The sequence below is a fragment of the Schistocerca gregaria genome, chromosome 2 (assembly GCF_023897955.1).
Source record: "Schistocerca gregaria isolate iqSchGreg1 chromosome 2, iqSchGreg1.2, whole genome shotgun sequence".
In the NCBI taxonomy this organism is placed as follows: domain Eukaryota; kingdom Metazoa; phylum Arthropoda; class Insecta; order Orthoptera; family Acrididae; genus Schistocerca; species Schistocerca gregaria.
Genome location: NC_064921.1, coordinates 728,067,497 through 728,087,311, shown reverse-complemented (window position 1 = coordinate 728,087,311; position 19,815 = coordinate 728,067,497). Strand labels below are relative to the sequence as shown.

General features: G+C 40.8%; 1 protein-coding gene across 2 annotated transcripts in view; it reads left to right on the top strand.

Moving 5' to 3' along the window:
* LOC126334856 (probable multidrug resistance-associated protein lethal(2)03659) overlaps nt 1–19,815 on the top strand; it is a 276,184-nt gene that overhangs the window by 44,493 nt on the left and 211,876 nt on the right. Inside the window, exons 2-4 of one of the 2 annotated variants that reach the window (XM_049997525.1) lie at nt 11,394–11,479; nt 18,522–18,632; nt 18,997–19,131. In XM_049997525.1, coding sequence (XP_049853482.1) covers nt 11,403–11,479; nt 18,522–18,632; nt 18,997–19,131 — 323 coding nt within the window. In that variant the 5' untranslated portion in view covers nt 11,394–11,402. Of the gene's footprint in view, nt 1–11,393; nt 11,480–18,521; nt 18,633–18,996; nt 19,132–19,815 lie in introns of those variants that run through there. The other variant, XM_049997526.1, reaches the window with a different exon arrangement.

The following is a 19,815-nucleotide window of genomic DNA, read 5'->3' as shown; positions in this document are numbered from 1 at the left end:
TTCCTCAAAGCAGGAAGTTCTACGCTGCTCAGTCACATTAATGTGACCATCTGTCAAAAACCTCAATATCCACCTGACGCAACGCAGATCGCTGCGAGACGTGCAGGAAGAGAGTCAGTGATATGAAGATGGCATCTGTTCTTTCGGCCTTGTCCGAAATAACAGATAGCATTGGTGACCGTGCAGCTCTCTAGAATGAAATTACAATTAAATCAATACCATTAACTGCTGACAGGCGTTGATATACATAAACAGGGACAGTTGAACATGTGTGCCCCGACCGGGACTCGAACCAGGGATCTCCCGCTTACATGGCATGGGTATAATGGCAGAGGCACTACGAATGCAGTGACATACTGTTAAGGCTAACCGGCTGATGACCTTCCTCAGTGCGGATGCACACGATTTGCGTGAACTCTTACGGGATTCGGTGGATTGTCTGCCGCGGGTGTAACGGCAGGGGCACTACGAATGCAGTGTGTGGACATTAAGTTGGGAATATGGGTCTCACAGGGAGCGTGCAAGGGGTAAGTCCTTGCAGTCGTACCATCCTCTGTGTCCTCGGTGGCTTAGATGGATAGAGTGTCTGCCATGTAAGCAGGAGATCCCGGGTTCGAGTCCCGGTCGGGAGGGCACATTTTCAACTGTCCCTGTTGATGTATATCAACGCTTTTCAGCAGATAACGGTACTGATTTAATTGTAATTTCATTCGAGAGTCAGTGAGGTTCTGAAGTATCGACAGGGATATGGAAGCATGCTGATTCCACTGCCCTGGCCAGACAAGCTAGGTTTCTCAGTTGAAAATCCATGATGCGAACAGCCCGTTCGAGGTGGTCCCATAGATTTTCGATGGGGTTTAAATACGGTGATCTTCGAACCACGCACATACACTGCGAGCTGTGTGACACGTAGCGTTGTCCTGCTGGTAGGTGCCATCGCGCCAAGGGGAAAAAAAACTGTATGTAGGGGTGGACGTGGTCCCCAAGAATATATATGTTGATCCGTTGTGCCTTCCAGAATGACGAGAACACCCAGGGAATGCCACAAAAACACTCCCCATACAATAACGCATACAGTGTGTTTGCTTCCAGACGTTTCACGCCATACACAGCAACGGCCATCTGTCCAATGGAGCATAAAACGTGATTCATCTGGAAATGCCACCTGTCGCCACTCATTGGACGTCCAGTTCGCTGAACGGTCATTGAGGAAAACTGTCGGTAGCCCCTTAGTTCATTGGGCTGCCAGTTGCTTGACTATTGCACATCTATTCGCGAAAACACATCTCCATAACTGTCGTTCACCCCTGTCATTTATGGCCCGTGGTGAACCACAGTTGCCTCGGTGCCGCGTCGGATTGCGCCATTTTACCAAGCACGGCGTATTTTAGCCACGGCAGCAAGCGTACAGTTTAAAACTTAAGCGTTTCGGAAATGCATCCACCCTTGGTCTGAAAGTCAATGATCGTGTCCATTTGGGCGTCAGATAAATCACTACGGTTTCCGCATAATGATAACGACTGCAGTGTTTTCCACATCCCCTGACACGATTTACATACCTTTCACTGCAAGTGCTTCCAACTGACGTCTCTGCGTCATTATTGCATATTGATGTCGAACATAGGCGGTGGTCATGCTGATGTGGCTGGACCGTGTGGTATCTAAAGTGCACTGAAAATATCTGTAAATCAATGGAAATATTGACAGTGTATGCTGTGTATCGTTTTTTGCAAATAAACTTCCTCCATACACTCATAGAAAAATGAAATGAATTGATATTATGGCATTACTGACCGGGAGTCTTTCTATTTAATACTTCAACGACTTCGCATCAGTGAAGATGAAATGAAGCGATAAGGACAACGCCCTAACCTCGCTGTTGGCTAACAGCAATCCCCACGTTGCGCTTGCATTCAGTGAAGGTTCTTTTGTCTAGAATTTGTTTTTCTGTCAGTGATAGGTTACCTGTGGAAACGAAATGGAGTCCCATGCCTTTTGAGAGAGTGTAGGGGAACGATACGGGAGATCCGCACTAGGCAAGGTTCTAATGGAGGTGGTTTGCCGTTGCCTTCCTCCGACCGACCGACGTCTGGTGCCAAACTGTGTGTTGTGATGATGAACACGACACAACACCCAGCCATCCATCTCGGGGCAGGTAAAAGTTCCTAACCCCCCCTCCCTCCCCCCACGGGCAGGTAAAAGTTCCTACCACCCTCACCCCCCGGGAATGGAACCCGGGACCCCGTGCTCGAGAAGCGAGAACGCTACTGCGAGACCACGAGCGGCGTGCAGGTTACGTGTAGTGGTAGCTTAAAGTCTCAGAGAAAGGGAACTGTGAGCAAATTCGCAGTTATACTCATCTATTGACGATTATTTCCATAGTCATACAAATTCCTTACGGTCACTCTACGTAATTCGATAGCACAAAACACACTCCGATGAACAGATGACGATTTCTTCTATGAACTGTAGAATAACTCATAGATGGTTTGCCTCTCTGCTATTTTCATTTACACGTGGTCGGATATCAAATGATGCGAAAAAGTATGCAGTATTCGCAGTTACTGAAATAACTGCTGTTAACAGAAGAGCGGTTATTACAGTAACTACTACTTGTCAGTAGCCAGTTATTTCTATCAGTTAATTTTTTTTACCACACTTAATTTTCTCGCGGCTGTACTCGTAACGTCACGACACCACAGTTTTGTAAAAGGGACTCCACTTGGCGCTACATAACGAAGACAGCCAGTTCGAGCTATACTAATGGAAGAAATTTTCACGTACAGATTAGACCGATGAGCAACGTGTCTCTACCGTATACAGTGCGGTACGCATAAATTGGCCTGTCAACTCCCTAGTCCTGAATCGATAGAAGTTGTAAAGCCGTGTTGAAAACTCCACATACCGGCCGCACCGCGCATAACCTTTTAATGGAGGTTCGACGCAGCGTGGCACGTCCGGCGTGGACTGCAAACTGCACTGTTTAAAGCCGACTGATTAAAACCGATACACGATATTTTTGGTGTCGGCTACAACAGGATTTTTTCATTTTTCATTAGTAGCCGGATAAAAAATTGTGTATCAATTTGCAATAGCAGCAGTGCTAAAATGTTTTGTTTCTGCATAAAACTTTTTGTAAAAGCGAATGATATCTTTTCGTAAAATTTCCCTTGATTTGAAATAATGGGTTAGTACAGAAACTGGGAAAAGCAGTCAGCACTATTTCAATAACAACGTTATAAACTAGCAACAAACACATGACATACGGGCCGAGCGGTTCTAGGCGCTACAGTCTGGAACCGCGTGATCGCTACGGCCGCAGGTTGGAATCCTGCCTTGGGCATAGATCTGTGTGATGTCTTTAGGTTAGTTAGGTTTAAGTAGTTCTAAGTTCTAGGGAACTGATGACCTCAGAAGTTAAGTCCCATAGTGCTCAGAGCCATTTGAACCATTTGAACATGACGTACGAATCGGGACAGCATTGCAAAGACAGTAATGTACGTGTTACCTTATGGTGCCATGGCCTATTAGACTGTACATGTGCAGGTGCTCCGTGCACGTCATATATATGTCTATATAATAGCTTCTCGCTGTCGTCCCCGGACATCAGTTGTATTTGCAGAATGGTCCCATTCCTGTTTGGAAGTATTTCACGACGTGCGGTAGCAGCGAAGTATTTCAATGTTTCATTTGCTTTAAGAGATTAAAAACGGGAGGCACAACAAATGCTCCTTGGAAGGTAGGTAAATTTGATTGTTATGTCCGAACAAGGAATAATAACTGAACGCTTAATTTTGTGGTGTCTTCCGAGTGAAAAATTGATATCATACAAAAGTGCCTCTAGCTGTCGCTACGTCTGCCCCCTTCACCTTTGCAAGCGTGTCCGGTAACAGTGTGACCGATTTCTCCCGCAGTCTCAACCACACACCGGTCATGATCGCCTACTCTTTCATATTCATTATAATGTTTCAATCTCTGTTAGAATTCTACGTTTGTTACTGGAAGTAGTAACAATACAAACTGAAAATCGCTTTTTTCGGAAACTGATTTTGAGCGGTTTTAAGTCAGTTTAATCTAGACACGAAAAGAACCGATGTAAAAGAAAACCGGTTTCAGCGATAACCGTGATCCCTATTGCAAACAACGGCCAAGTTCGGCGCAGTGTCGTTTTACTTTATTGATGCGCCCGCTCGCAGCGGAACATTGTTGCGCACCTGCCAACACCCTGCTCCATTCTGCAGCGTTCTGCGCCTCCTGTTTGTGAGCGTGACGGCGCGCCTGTATTCAATATTTTTCACATTACTGCGACGCAGTAGAAAGGAAATATACTATAACCGTTACGAAACCAAGTATTAGATCAAATACACAATCAAAGAAAAGTTACGTCTTAGGTTCTAGTGCGACGTGAAGCATAACGATTCCTTGAGAATACAATGTGATTCTTCAACAGCTCTTTCTAATGACTATAGCAACAATGTTGAATTACAGGTGGTTTCGAGCACGACAGATCGTTGAATATACTTTCAGGTTGTTGGCAAATCTGATAAGAGTAGTTAGAAGACCTTTGGAAATTAAGGCAGATACTACGTGACTCGTGTCATACAATAAGAGCTTCATTATGCACTTTAAAAAGAAAAAAACCAAAAACAAAATAAAAGTCATTACGTCAGTTTTTATGACATCGCAGCAGCTATAGTCTAATTAAAATTACTTGATAGTTAATGCATGACGCGTTGGAGCTGCTTTCTTCCAATCAGAAAGCTCAATGTCACTCCCGAACCGTTCGCCGTTGCCATACCGCCAGAACAGTTGTGCAAGTCATTTTCAGCTCCTTATACACCTTTCTTCTTGATGAGTATTGATCCCGACTCCTAGATCTGAACTTTTTATTTCGTATTTCAGCACACGTGATAGTTCATCATTGTGGCTTGTTCACCATAATAGTAAATAACGGTCTGTTATAATGTAGCGTAAAAGCTTCCATTTTCTGGTTGTCGATACGAATCTCGTCGATATAGCGGATTTTTAAATTTCTAAATCTAATCAAAACGCTATTATTTTTACACAATTAAATGTTTTAAATGAATTTTTCTTATCAAATACTTTCCCACGTGATTTTCATCAGTGTATTGACTTTTTTATTTGCTCTTATTTTTCTTCCTATCGTTCCTTTTCCACTTGGAATCTGCATGTGTCGCCTACAGTCTGCAACCAAGTGCCAACCAGGACTGCTCATTGGTTGGTACGCAGCAGCTCGTCTACTCAGCGTGAGGATAATTTCACGTAACAAATGATAGCGAGTGGGAAATAGCTTGCCTTTAGCACTGAAACTTTACTGTCTTAAGTTTGTTCGTAGAGGTTAGCTTTAATCATCGTGAACAAAGCGATCGTGATTTTAGTTCTGCAGCAGGCTGATGACCGCCGTTTTCACGCATACATTGCACTCACGAGGTTGTGGTTAGTTAGGACAAGAGTTTAATTCAGGGCTACTACAAGCGTCGTCTATCGCATTTCAGTCATTGGTCACCTAAAAATAGCTGTCGATAGATCATCTTGCATTTCCGACGTAGGCCCTACCTCGCAGCGGCCGCACATTAACTGCATTTGTGAAGCGACGCGCCATGCTTGTGTATGGCATAAAGCCGATGTTGCAACGCTCTAGTGGCAAGTGACAAACATAAACTGCCATGTAATTTTAATTGGACTATAGCTGTAGCTTCGCAGGGCGCTGTAATCTGTGTCATCTCCACAAGACCCCCGCAGCCAGACACAGGTAACGGGCGGCTCAGTGTAGATTGCACCAATAGAAATCTACATTGCGCTGCTCTGGCTGTGTCCCAATATACATGTGGCCGTAGACGAAAGCAACACTTGAAACATTCGATAACAACCCGGATGTTGTTTGTCTTTTCATTAACAGTTTGGAACGTGTACAACCCTGCCAGAGATTTACACACAAGCATGTGATATCCAGTTTGCAAGCGATATTGGATTTTTGTGGTTACAGGTTTGTCTCTATGTCATTTCGTCTATTTAATGACAAATCTCATAATATTGATAGTTTGTTGCTGTCTATGCCGGCGCACATCTGTCTGCGACCGTTTAATAAAGGGCCTGTATAAGAACGCTATCTTAAGCAACTGAAGTCAAGCTTCATGTAACTGTGAGTTATCCTAAATTTATAGCACTGTTACAAATAGAACATTCAGCAATACCATACCCTACCAGAGTGTAAAGTGTTGTAAATTCATTGAAACTGCGTTACTCTAACTTATTTCACATTCCCAAATATTAATTTCTATTGCAAAACCTATTCAAGTCCTATAATTAATGGTTATTTCTTGTAACTGTTATTATTATTCGGATGACTGGAGTTTCCTCTGCTTGTGAGTATCATTCCGTGGATGCACTGGAACAAATTGTCTATCTCTTGGGTGGTCATCGGGGAAGTCGCTTCACTTGCAGTCATCCATGTTTACAAATCTTAAATATTACAGTATACTAGTAATACTGAGGGGCTAGTAACATAAACTTCTGCTAAGGGCAAAGCTGAGGGTTCAAGCACGGAGGGGGTGCAAAATTTCACTGGTTTAAGAATTAACCGAGAGAAGCACGGCAATTCACCCAACTCGTGAAGAAATTACTACAACCATACAGATACTTGTCGCTAACATGGTTCAAATGGAAACGGTGCGCTTGGTTGCTTCACATAGGTGACACATACAAAGTTTCCTCATGTTCAACAATACCGTTCTTCGTGCTACTTTGCTGTGGTATAAAGGTCGGGAAGCAAGTGCTATTTGACGGAATGGTTCCGATGTCTGCTGACTGAGTACTGGACCTAGGGGTGACAACAGAGGAAAAAAAAAAAAAAAAAGATGGAGGGGGTATGTGATTGTGTTGCCCCTCCAGCTAGTATTTTTGTTGTTCCCAAGTTTTAGGTTGGTACGATCTGCTAAGTAAATAAAAAAGAATTCGAGAACAAGCCTTCTGTAGCTAATCATAATATTACTGCAGTTTTTAAACGTTGTGACAATAGACATCAATGGTGAGTTCATCCACGTTGAACCCTCGTGTAAACAGACGTATGCTCTGCCATTGAACATCAACTGCATTGCTCAAGCATCTGGTGTCGTGCAAGTGCAGTGGAAATAGGCCCTACTTCTTCTTATTAGTACTATTATTATTATGTATTACGTATTTTCAATATTATGAAAACTCGTGGGAGCCGGCCGGGGTGGCAGAACGGTTCTAGGCGCTGTCTGGAACCGCGCGACCGCTACGGTCGCAGATTCGAATTCTGCCCCAGGCATGGTTGTGTGTGATGTCCTTAGGTTAGTTAGGTTTAAGTAGTTCTAAGTTTTAGGGGACTGGTGACCTCAGAAATTAAGTCCCATAGTGCTCAGGGCCAAAAGTCGTGGGATCAGTATCGCTTTGCGTGTTCCTAAATTTCTCTGAAATCCAAACTGATCTTTCGTGATGTCGGCTTCTACAAGGTTTTCAATTCTTCTGTAAATAATTTGTGTTAGTAGTTTGCAACCATGACTTATTAAACTGATAGATCTGAAATTTTCACACTTATCACCACCTGCTTTCTTTGGAATTGCAGTTATTACATGAACTCTGACACACGCTAAAACATTGAAAGTCTCAAATTTCGTTGCTGATCACTGTGCTACACGTTTAACACTTGCAGTTTTTGCAGGACTGTCAGTTTTGCTGTGCCTGACTGCCCTTCTGAAGTTTAAGCATGAAATTTTTAAAAAAAAGTAGAATTAGGAGGAACCAATATGGGGAATTATGGCTACAGAGATAAAATATTTTCTGCCAGACCATCCAGATGAGAAGACATACTAAAATGTAACTCCAGTCCAGAAAAATTTGCAAGGCAGATTGTAGAAATACAGTTGCTACGATACTGTGGAAGAACGCCAGTGAAAGTATACCGAGCATGTCAAATAAAGCACGGTTGATACTGGAACTCAGAGATAACTACAAAAGCTTGTTAGATCAAGTAGGGCCATTTTATGGGTAAGAAAGTAGATAAAGGTGGTTCAGCTGTAGCAGGGACGGTCATTCTTACGAGTCAAGTCACATTTCATTCTGTATCACTTCTAAGTAGGCCTTAGGGCCCTACCGCACTGGGACACCACGGCAGGTCTGCCGGCTGCGCCCGGGTCTTCGCAGTACGAGACGCCAGAGGAAGGCCTGAAGTCTCTGCTCAGTAGAAGAGCCACAAGCTTTGTGTGCAAGTTCGAAATAGAAAGGGAATGCAGAAAGAGAAGTCCTGGGCTCATCCCTTCATTGCTGATCGTGACATTAAATGATTATTTGACACGCTTTATAATGATTTAAGAAATTACGGTGCTGAATTTACTATTATCATGAGATAGTCATTAAGTTCATTTGACGAGGTAGTGGAAGTCTCCCGATATTAATTGACAAAAAGGTCACTGTCTTAAGGAAAGTGACCTCACAAGAGGAACAGATTTCGTGACCCGTGTACTTTGTAGTTAGCAATTTGCTGTCTTCAGTGGTATTTAGAGTTTTTGTTGTAACCATAAACTATACATGGTAGTGCTTTTAAATTTTTTCGTTATTATAAACTGAAATTAAATTTACAAATGTTTTAGACAAGATGCCTGAAACCTATCTCCTTTTTTGTACATAAAATTTTTTCTTAAAATAATTCTAGCTTGTCTGATATATCTGGCCCATTAGCATCACTTGGTGCAGCAGAAGATGTAGGTGTGCTACTTCGGTCTGGGAGTAGGTTTCGAGGAAAATTTGCATTGCCTGGTTAGTGAACGTTCTTTGTGTGTGGTATAAAGCTCTTGTGGTTGGAGTGGAGCATCAGGAACTGGCTATGAGGAAACCGAGGATCAATAGTTTCCACAATCAGCCAGGTAGAGTCCAGAAAGTGCATTATTGTATGTAGTTTGAACAGGATTGTAGTGTGGAGAGACGTAGTATCTGAACTGAGCTTCTTTTACGACCTTCGTAAACCCCAACACTTTTATTTCCGATTTGCATTTCAAATAGTTCTGAGATAGAGTGTCCCAAGTTGCTGATCTCATCTGAATCTCCCAGATAAAAGATTCAGTGTCAAAACTACCCGTGGCATTCACGTAAGCGGATAAAACTATGCATGGCTGAGTGGCAGGTCCTGGTATGGGAGCGGCTATAAGCCACCAGTTTTCCACTGGCAGTGCCGCCAGGCTGGCAGGCTTGCCGGCAGAGCTGCCACACTCAGGTGGATGCCAGCTGCGGGAGGCTCCATTGTGTCCCTTGCTTCTGTCTGGCATCTCTGCCAGCAGATCTGCTGTGGCATCCCAGTGTGGTAGCGTGCTTAGGAACAGGCAGATTGTGTGCTCACACAGTATCAAGTAGGATTTCAGAAGGGACATTTATTTATTCTAATTCTTAAGAAACTGCAGTTTCTCATGTTGAAAGACACAAATTTATTGATAGGACTTCCATATTGAAAATAGTAGAAGACAATGATGTGGCTATAAACACAAATGTGCAGTTTGATAGATACAATGAAATACCCCATGAAACACACTATTTTACTGGTAGGTAACTGGTACTTTTCAAATTTTAACAGGTTTTTGATTGCAGAATTTATTTATTTCCAGTTTTACCCTACCCTACCCTTTTCTTTTAAGAGCTAATTTGTGAATAGTAGCATGATCTGAAGTACTGTAAATCATGAAATGAGATTGTGCTGTAAGCACAGGAACCTCGATATTATGTTATGGCATATGATGAAGAACTAGTGTTATCCCTAATAACAGAAACTGCAATACAACAAATCACATACTGAAAAGAACTCTGCAGGTGAATGGTGTCCTGGTATCCTTCAGAAAAACTGAACATAATAAAAACATAAAAATATATCAGATTTCATGAGTACAGATTTGGAAACAAGCATTAAATCCAAATAGTTAGATAATATAATGCAACAAAATTGACATGACGGAGGGACTATGAAAAGCTCATAGGAATGATAAGAGTTATCAGTAACAGTTGATACTTCAGCAGCCCTATGTTCCCATCCATTACCATTTACTCTTGCCTCAACCCAGATAAATTAAACAACATCAAAGACTGTGCCACACATCTTTACAAACTTGTATGTCTTAATTGTGTCACATTTTATATATAAATATTCACCACTAAACTTGGTAAGCTCACACATGGAAATAGAAGAACTGTCCACCTTGAGGACACCCTGTTACTGAGCATACTGTACATCTTGACTCAAGGACCCCAAGTGTCTGCTACATCACAAGAAGTACTTAGATCCTACCCTCCAATACTAGTTTCTATGTATTCTAGAAATGGGAACTTACCAACCAACGTGTCAACACGCCCTGACACCCCCATGGATTTAACCTCCAGCAGCACCATGCCCCTCACCCTTTTCTACTATTTTATATTTTTATTTTTTTATTTTGGGAATATACTTTATTTACTTTATCTCCTCAACCCCCTTCTTCTTGAACCACTTTTGGTTTTTCCCAGTACTTTTTCCACTTTGTATCTAGTTCTTCACCATACAATGTTAAAAATTAATTTCTCTTTCCCTTATTCCATCTTTACTTCTTGCTGTGCCCTTCCATCATCTCTGGACTGAAACTATCACAGTGATAAAGAATGGAAATTTGACACAATCTGTTCAGTCATGACTCGTAAATGATGCAGACCTAGAGAAAAGTAATGTAGTATGTTTGACCTCCTACTCCCTCTGATGCTTTGCTCTTCTAAGTCTCATAACTTCACAACAGCTGCATCCCTTTCACACTGGCCTCTAAATGATCTACCCCTCCTTTTCAACCTTCTCCAATATATTCCTCTTTCCACCCTGAGCAAGGAACCAACAGTTCTGAAAACTAGGATAGCTTTTTTGTACTTAAATGTGTCTAGTAGCATTACTTAGACTGTTGCCATCTAAAGGTAAGTAGTGGCTATGCATGCTATCTGCTTGTAATTTTATTGCTTTTTTTAAGCTTGATAAAATTCTTTGACAAAGTGAGCTATTGGAACAGGCAACCGGATTTTCATGTACTGTCTTTCTCGTAACTTGACAGTTCTTTTGCACTGTTTATTCGCAATTATATGACTGCCTCTGAAACCTTCTGCAAAAGAAATTTTCAATTCTGTAATGAAGAGTAACATAATCTCCATTTTGAATGATTTCTTACAGATTGTCATTTCCATTTAGGTGAATGGGACTTAAGTGTTGGACACAAAAGCAAATATAATGTTTAGATGTATTTTTATGTGTTTATCCCATTTTAATTTTTTTATTTGTTTTGTGGGGATGGTCACATACTTTCAAATTTATATTAGGGTTAAGTTACTAACAAAGAGAATTTTATGACTTTCAGAGTGCAACAATGAATGAGAAGGAGGACACTGATGCCATACCACACCCGAGGGGTTCAGCAAACCCACTCTCTGCACTCACATTCTGGTAAGAGAATCCAATATTTTTATTCATGATAGAGAGAACAGACAAAAATAACTGTTCATCTCTAGAAACTTGTAATTTAATGATATTAATATGTTACATTCAAGCATAAGACACTTCAGTTCCTTTGTAAGTAGTTACACTAAATTTTTGTTAAGTGTCCAGATACTTTATTTATAAAATGTCTTTCTTGTCACCTAGCAGTCATTGTATGAAGTAAATATGTGACTGCATACGTGACTGAATCCTGCTGACTTCAAAAAAGTTTGCATTTTTCTGTAAACTGAAAAAATGTATAACGAAGAGTCAGGCTGTACAGAAAAAAATATGTCTAACCCTTTTTCTTTTTGATGTTATTGGAGGTGCAAAGAAAATCTGAAAATGATGAAAAGCAATCAAAAAGTTGCACCAAGTACTGCTGAAACTTGATACAATATGGCAAAAGCTATTCAGATCCTCAAACAATGGAAAATCCAGGATGGACTGTAACAATATTATGAAAAGGAAAGTTGCTACTTGGCAAGTAGGGGAGATGCCGAGTCACAGATTGTCACAACAAAAGGCTCTTACAGTTAAAGCTTTCAGTCATTATGGCCTACATCAAGAATAGACCACACACACACACACACACACACACACACACACACACACACACACACACACACACACACACACACACACACACACACACACACAACTCACATACGCAAGTGCAGTCTCAGGCAACTGAAACCACACTGCGAGCAGCAGCACCAGTGCATGATGGGAGTGGTGACTGGATAGGGGTAAGGAGGAGGCTGTGGCGGGGAGGGGAGGGGAGGTATAGTATGGTCGGGGTGGCTGACAGTGAAATGCTGCAGGTTAGATGGCAGACAGGGGAGATGTGGGGACAGGGCTGGGGAAGTAGTAGAAAAGGACAGAAATAAAAATACTGGAAGTGATGGTTGAATGATGACTGTCTAGTGCTGGAATGGGAACAAGAAAGAGGCTGGATGGGCGAGGATAGCGACTAACGAAAGTCGAGGCCGGGAGGGTTACGGGAACCAGCTTTTCTGAATTGCGCAGGTGGGAACTTTCCCTGTAATGCATCCTACTTTCCCGTAACCCTCCTGGCTTCAACCTTAATAAGTCACTGTCCTCACCTGTCCAGACTCTTCCCTGTTTCCTTTCTAGCACTACATAGTCGTCATTTCACCATCACACCCAGACTTTTTATTTCTCTCCTTTTCCTCTATCTCCTCCCCTCTCCCCATCTCTCCCCTCCCCTCCATCTAATCTGCAGCACTTCACTGTCCACTAGCCCCACCATACTATCCCTCCCCCTCCCCAACCCCAGCCCCCTTCTTTCCCCCACACAGTCACCACTCCCATCATGAACTAGTGCTGATGCTCGCAGTGTGGTTTCAGTTGACTGAGACTGCACTTGTGTGTGCAAGTTGCATGTGCATGAGTGTGTGTGTGTGTGTGTGTGATCTATTATTAACGCAGGCCTTAACTGCCAAAAGCTTTAATTGTAAGAGTCTTTTTGTTGTGCCTATCTGCTACTCACCATCTCTACTATATGGTGAGTAGCAACTTTCCTTTTCATAATGTTGTTACACAGATCCTCAGTTAGGAGGTTATTACAGTATTCTTTGTTACAAAGCTCTCAGGCAGAGGATATCCTCGTTCACTATCCAACAGTCTTTGAAGAATTTCTGCAGTAATAAAGAGGGTTTATGAAATGATGGTCAACAATTTCCCAAGTTCTGAATGGTCTTGGAATCAGGAAATTGTCCCAACTTTTGATAGGAAGAGAGTCTTAGACAATGAAAAAGAGTGTATTTCAGAATACTTTCTACCTTCTGTTCATATAACAGTAAATATTTTTATAACAGTTAGATAATACTATTAACATTTGCAACAATGTAGGAAAGGACAGATTGCTACTTACTGTAAAGAAGACATGTTAAGTTGCAGATAGGCACAATTGAAAGACACTTACATAAAGCTTTCAGCCACAGCCATCATCAGCAAATAAGAACATACACCATTCATACACACAAGCAAGCACACTTCATTTACACATGACAGGCAACTCCAGCATCTCGAGCCAGAATGCAAATATCCTGTGGGATGCAAGCAGCAACCTGGAGGGGACAGAGAAGGGGAGGGGATAGTAGTGTATGGGTGGGAGGAGAGACGAACGCTGTCTGATGGTATGTGCTAGGTATAGTACTAGAATGCCAACAAACACAGCATGAGGAGATTATAGGGCAAGGAGGTGAGGAAAAAAAGGAGCAAAAAGGGAGAGGAGCTGGGAAAGACGGGCAGATGCATTGACAGAGGGCAGCAAAAAAAAAAAAGGGTGGGGGATGAGAATGGGGAAGAGATGATAGGACACACGCGGTAGAAACTGTTGGGTGGAGGGTGTGGGGACATATGTTCCTGTAGGTTGAGGCCGGGATAATTACACGAGCGGAGAATACTTTAGAAAGATAACTCCCATCTGCACAGTTCAGAAAAACTGGTGATGGAGAGAAGGATTCAGATGGCTAGGATAGTGAAGCAGCCATTGAAATCAAATGCATTATGTTGAGCTGCATATTGTACCACAGATTGGCCTACTTTGCTCTTGGCGACAGTTTGGTGGTGGCTGTTCTTCCTGGTGGACAGGTGATTGGTAGTCACACCAGTACAAAAAGCTGTGCAGTGATTGCAGTAGAGCTGGTAAATGGCATGGCTCCTTTCACAGGTGACCTGGCCCCTGATGGGGCAGGCTAAGCCTGTGACAGGACTGAAACAGTAAGTGCTGGGTGGATAGATTTGGCAGTTCTTGCATCTTGGTATTCCACAGTGATATGAGCCTTGTGGCAAGGGGTTGGGATTGGCAGTGGCTTATGGATGGACTAGGATGTTGCAGAGGTTGGGTAGGTGGCAGAACACCACTTAAGTGGGTGTGGGAAGTATCTCAGGCAGGATGTCCCTCATTTCATTGTATTATCATAGGTAATCAAAGCCTTGACGAAGGATGTGGTTCAGTTGTTCCAGTCTGTGATAGTACAAAGTGACAAAGGGAACATTCCTTTGTGGCTGATTTTTTGGGTGGTGGGAGGATTAGGGTTGTGTGTGTAAATGGCACAGGACACCTGTTTGCGGACTAGGTCTGGGAGATATTGCCTATCTGTGAAGGGCATGGTGGGAATGAATTTAATAAAATTAAACGTTGCTGGGTGCACATATTTGTACTGTTACTGTAATTTTAAAATGAAGTTGCACCTATTTTACAACAGCTGACTTTATTAGAAATTATATGAAAGTCCCCCACCCCCTTCCTCTCACTCTCTCATCCCCAACAACACTAGATGGGGTCTCTCTGCTCAAAATTCCATATGATCATTTCATCCTCCCTCTCAATGTATGCGTGTGTGTGTGTGTGTGTGTGTGTGTGTGTGTGTGTGTGTGAGAGAGAGAGAGAGAGAGAGAGAGAGAGAGATATTCATGACATCAGTTTTTGCAAGAGAAGTACATGGTTTACCAGATGAAAAGTTTTTGTGAGATCTAACAATAATCCCACAGTGTTTTTTCTTCATTATGATAGATAGATACACTATGCAAAAATTCTGTGACAGCTGTTGTTGTGCTGTGATCTTTATATGAGAAGACTGTTGTCTGCAAAAAGGTCATTAAACTGTACCAGCATCACGCACTCAAAGATTGTACTATGCACAGGAATCAGTGATATTGGTCTGCAGTTTTATTTTTCCTCCTCTGATTCTATTTTGTGTACTAGTCTGATAATGCTCCTCTTCAGTGCATTGGGAAATGTACCCTCTTTGCGATGCTGGAGTTGACGAGAAATGTAATTAGTTGAATCACAACATTTGTGCATTTTTTGATTTATGTGCTGGAAAGAATGTTTACATGAAATGTATGTGCAGTTGCAAATACGGACAAGCATCAGCTGTATAATGGAATTATGATAATGGAAATTTGTGACAGACCAGGACTCGAACCCAGATTTCCTGCTTTTACGAGCACTCACTTTACCATTAGGCTATCTGAGCATGCTCTGTGGCCATACTCAAACTTCCAAATGTTGTCAGCCCTCAAGCATGCTCGTATAGCCTAATGGTAAAGCAACCACTCACAATATACAGGAAATCTGGGTTCAAGTCCCAGTCTTGCACAAATTTTCATTGTTGTCATACCATTATACAGCTGATGGCTGATGGTTGTCCCTATTTGCAACTGTGAATATGTTTCGTGTATTTCATAATGGCTGTAGTTGCCACACTACTTGTTCCATTGGGCATGCGTGCATGTTGGAAGGAATTTTGTATTGTAATTCTGAACAACAAAGGCACTGCAGTATCAAGCTCGATTGCTTATTTTTTAGTGCAGAATTATTTTGCTTATGTATTGTTCTCTAATTTCTTCACATTCAAAGTTAGCTGTGTATCAGGATGTTGAGTGGGTCTGTGACTGGAAATATGGTGCCAGTGGAGGAGATAACATCCTTGTTAAGAATGTGACAAACAGTTTTTTGCTTTTGCGATCTTCATGTCTGATATTTATTGCTTCCCTTTCTGTGTTCATAAATGTTTTTCAGTATTTGTTAATGATGTTCCAGTAGGCTCACTTACATGTGCTGACTGTGCTATTGATTCATAGTGGGGATTTCTGATTTGAAACTTTTACTGAGATTGGTTTACTTTTCCTTGAAAATTTGCAGCTTAGATGATTTGTACACTATACAGGGTGAGTCACTAACTATTGCCACCAAAAATAACTCTGAAAGTATGATAGAAGCTGAAAAGTTTGTGGGATACAAGTTGCTTGGCACAACAGGGGCCATAATATGATGTTGGTTCTTTGTTACTAGGTGGGGTCGCCTCAGAGATATGAAGGTCAACTTTTTTTTTAATGGAATGCTATAGTATGGTACTTATTTTCTGATAGTGGCTATCGAGGTGAATCCAATGATGCGTAACAGCAAGGTTTTTGAAGGTCAACGAAGGTCACAAAGCTGGCATGAACGTCCATTTACAGGTGTTCGAAGTGATGACCATTGGTATCAATGCAGTGCTGCAATCTTATCATGGATTGAGTGGTATTCCTTATGACATTGGCACTTATCGAGAAAGTGCATGTATAGACAAAAGTTTGAGTACTAAACCAAACAATCTTCTTCTTCTTTTTTTCCCATTGTGACAAAAGAACCAGAACAGAGCCTGTAGGTGTCTGTACTAAAGACGCTATATATCAGAAACTCATACTACTAACTCATCAGAAACTGTTGACTCTGTCAATAGACTGCAACATTTGTCCATTTCAGCTCAAAATAAACGTAAGGTTTCAAGTAACCCTAGTTTGTGGGATATTTGTTTAGATCAAATCTTATAACTAAAGTTTGAACCACTTCCACTTGTCCAATTGGCATGAAATTCTGCATAAGTACCTATGTGGTCCCACTGACATTACAGTTATTTGATGTAATGACCATGGCCTGGTGCGTCTGACAAGATTACCCAACTAGGCCGCTCCTTTCCGCCTCGCACTTCCTCGCTGCCCAGGGCCAAGGCTCCTCTGCCCCCCTTCTCTTCCCCATGCTGCGCCACTGAGTATCATGTGACTTTCTTCCATGGCTGTCAGCAAGCAAAAGTATGTTGCACTTCATTGTGGATTTCCGAGTGGAATTGCCATTACCTTTATGCTGTTTTAAGGGTTTGTAACCTTATTACAGTAACTGCAGTTTTTCCATCTGATTCTCAATTTCACTACCTTTAGTCACTTGAGGTTGGACTCTGTTGTATTCTTCTTTACTGGATAGCATTTCGCTTTATCAATGGGCTGTGCCATTTTATTTTGGCTCCTCAGCATTTTGCAGCTATGTTGTCAGTGGGGATTTCAATGTGTACCAGGACTGCAGACAAGTGGTGCAAGCAAACAAAAAATTATTAATCATCTAATTTTATTTTTCCAAGATGATAATTAAAATTTTATAAGAACATTTTGTACATCAGTAATTAGTCAGATAATATTTGATGGAGTGAAAAATTATGTGATGACATCAGCACTGAAGTCTCAGATTAAAAAGCAGAACTCCTGTGGTAGAAAAATCAGGTGGGGTCTTGTGAGTTTTTGATGAGGGGGAAAAAAACAGCACCATTAATTCCAACTTGAAGAGGGAAAATAATGCTGTCAAATCAAAGACAGACAATAATTGAATAGATCGTGTAACAAACACAAAGTTTTTAGGAATGAATGTTGACTGTCAGTTCAAATGGAAGGAACACATCTATAAAGATATTAACAAAGAGAATGCCTTCAGTGTACTTTTAGAACCCTGTCACTAATTATTAACAAACAGTGAAGTGTAATTTTTACTGTTTGCACTCAGTCTTTAGCTATGAATTTATTTATTTTTTGTTGTTGGTGGTGTGGGGAGGGGGGGGGGGGGGGGTAAACAGCTTTCAATTTTTAAACAGGGACATTAAGATAAACAACTAAAATAGTAATGGAGTGTGCTGCAAATAGTCTTAATTGCACTATTTGTGTACATTTGTCAGTCTGTTATAGTGATTAAGAAAAAGTATTTGAAAATATTGTACAAATAGTTTGATCCTTATCCATAGAGTAGAATCTTCATTTAACTTAATTAACAAAAAATAAAAAAAATAAAATATTTAAAAAGACATTAAAAGCATACTGTATTGAACAGTACATATTGTTTAGCTGCAGATTACCGGTAAGTAGGTAAGGCAGCATGGGAGTTGCTAAAAATGGAACATAAATTAATAAATCTGTCATTCTGCACAGCTTCTACTGAATTTACAAAGATTATCACAGACTATGAGTCACTAGTGTTGTGATTTACCTTTGTGGATAATTTAATTCACTTTCACACCAGGGAAAGCAATTACTGTATCAAGAATGTAAACTACCCATGCATGGAGTTCCTTGTGTGCTACTGCACAAATACAGCTTGATAATTGTAAAAGTCTGTGTTTTGTTTTCATAGAAAGATTTAAGTTTAATGTACATACTGAAATATGTATTTCAGGTGGACATTGAAAACCTTCAAAACAGGCTTAAAGAGGGACATCGAAATTGAAGACCTGTATGCACCCCTGAAAGAGCACAAATCATCACTGTTGGGTGAAAGATTTGAAAGGTATGTACCAAATGTATGTATGAGTGTTTAATGAAGACTGCATGTAAGTAGTTATTCTTAGTGTCTTCCAAACTCAAATGCTATGAAAAGAAACCCTAACTATTGATGTACATATATGTAAGTAAAAAGCTATTGCCCAGTATTAGGTCAGTTACTTGCATAAGATGAGGTATCTGGCACTAGAAATCAATTGAGCTATTGCAGAAGTAGTATTCATTGCCCATCACTTTTTTCCACGTGTCATCTTTTATTTCTTCTATTTTCTTCTGTATTGTTTTTAGTTCACTTACATGTTGGACATTGTCTTCAATTTATCTTATAATATTTAATTACATTATTAATAGCAGATCCCAATATATTACAGGTTGTGGAAACAAGACTGCAGAAGAGCAGCGAAGAAGAATAGAAGTCCAAGCTATCTGCGTGTTATGCTCAGTGCATATGGATGGAAATATATGATGTATGGATGTATTCGAGCAGTTCTTGAATTGTTTGTCCGGTTTGTACATACAATTTTTGAAATATCAAAAATTACTGGAGTAAGAATATGAATACTTACGATCATTTATTATTACTTTGCTAGTTGCAAGATTTGTACAATTTTCCCTGCTTTAGATTGTGAATTTTATTGTAAATGCGGATGTTAATACTGGTCTGTATATAGACACATCTTTGACAGATTAACTGAAAAAGATTTCAGATTTGTTCAATGAACCATATATTTTAAAACTTCAGAAACAAATAGATTTGTTGGGTTTCTTGAGACTGGTATAAATTTTTGCCCCAGCTTTGAAGTTTATCACCCACAGAGCTCACAGTATATGGGACATTATGTGACTTAACTAATGCATGTTGAATAAAAAAATTACAATAGTTCAGTTGATTTCTAAAACTTTAAAATATCTTAGCCAAAAAATGAATCTCATCACCATTAAATAGCCAGGTGAAGAGTTTCCTAGTGTCTGCTGCTCCACAGATGTGGATTCTGTTGCACTACCAACAAATAAATTTGCTGATGATGTTTTTCACACATACAGGAATGTAGTTTTTGGTGAAGTTTTAAAGATTTTCATCTTACTCCTCTTCTGTTGTTTATACAATGCTTTTTATTTCTGCACAAAATTATAATGTCTTTCTTGTAGCATAGTTGACTAAGAAAGAACACAAGATAAGATAAGGTGGA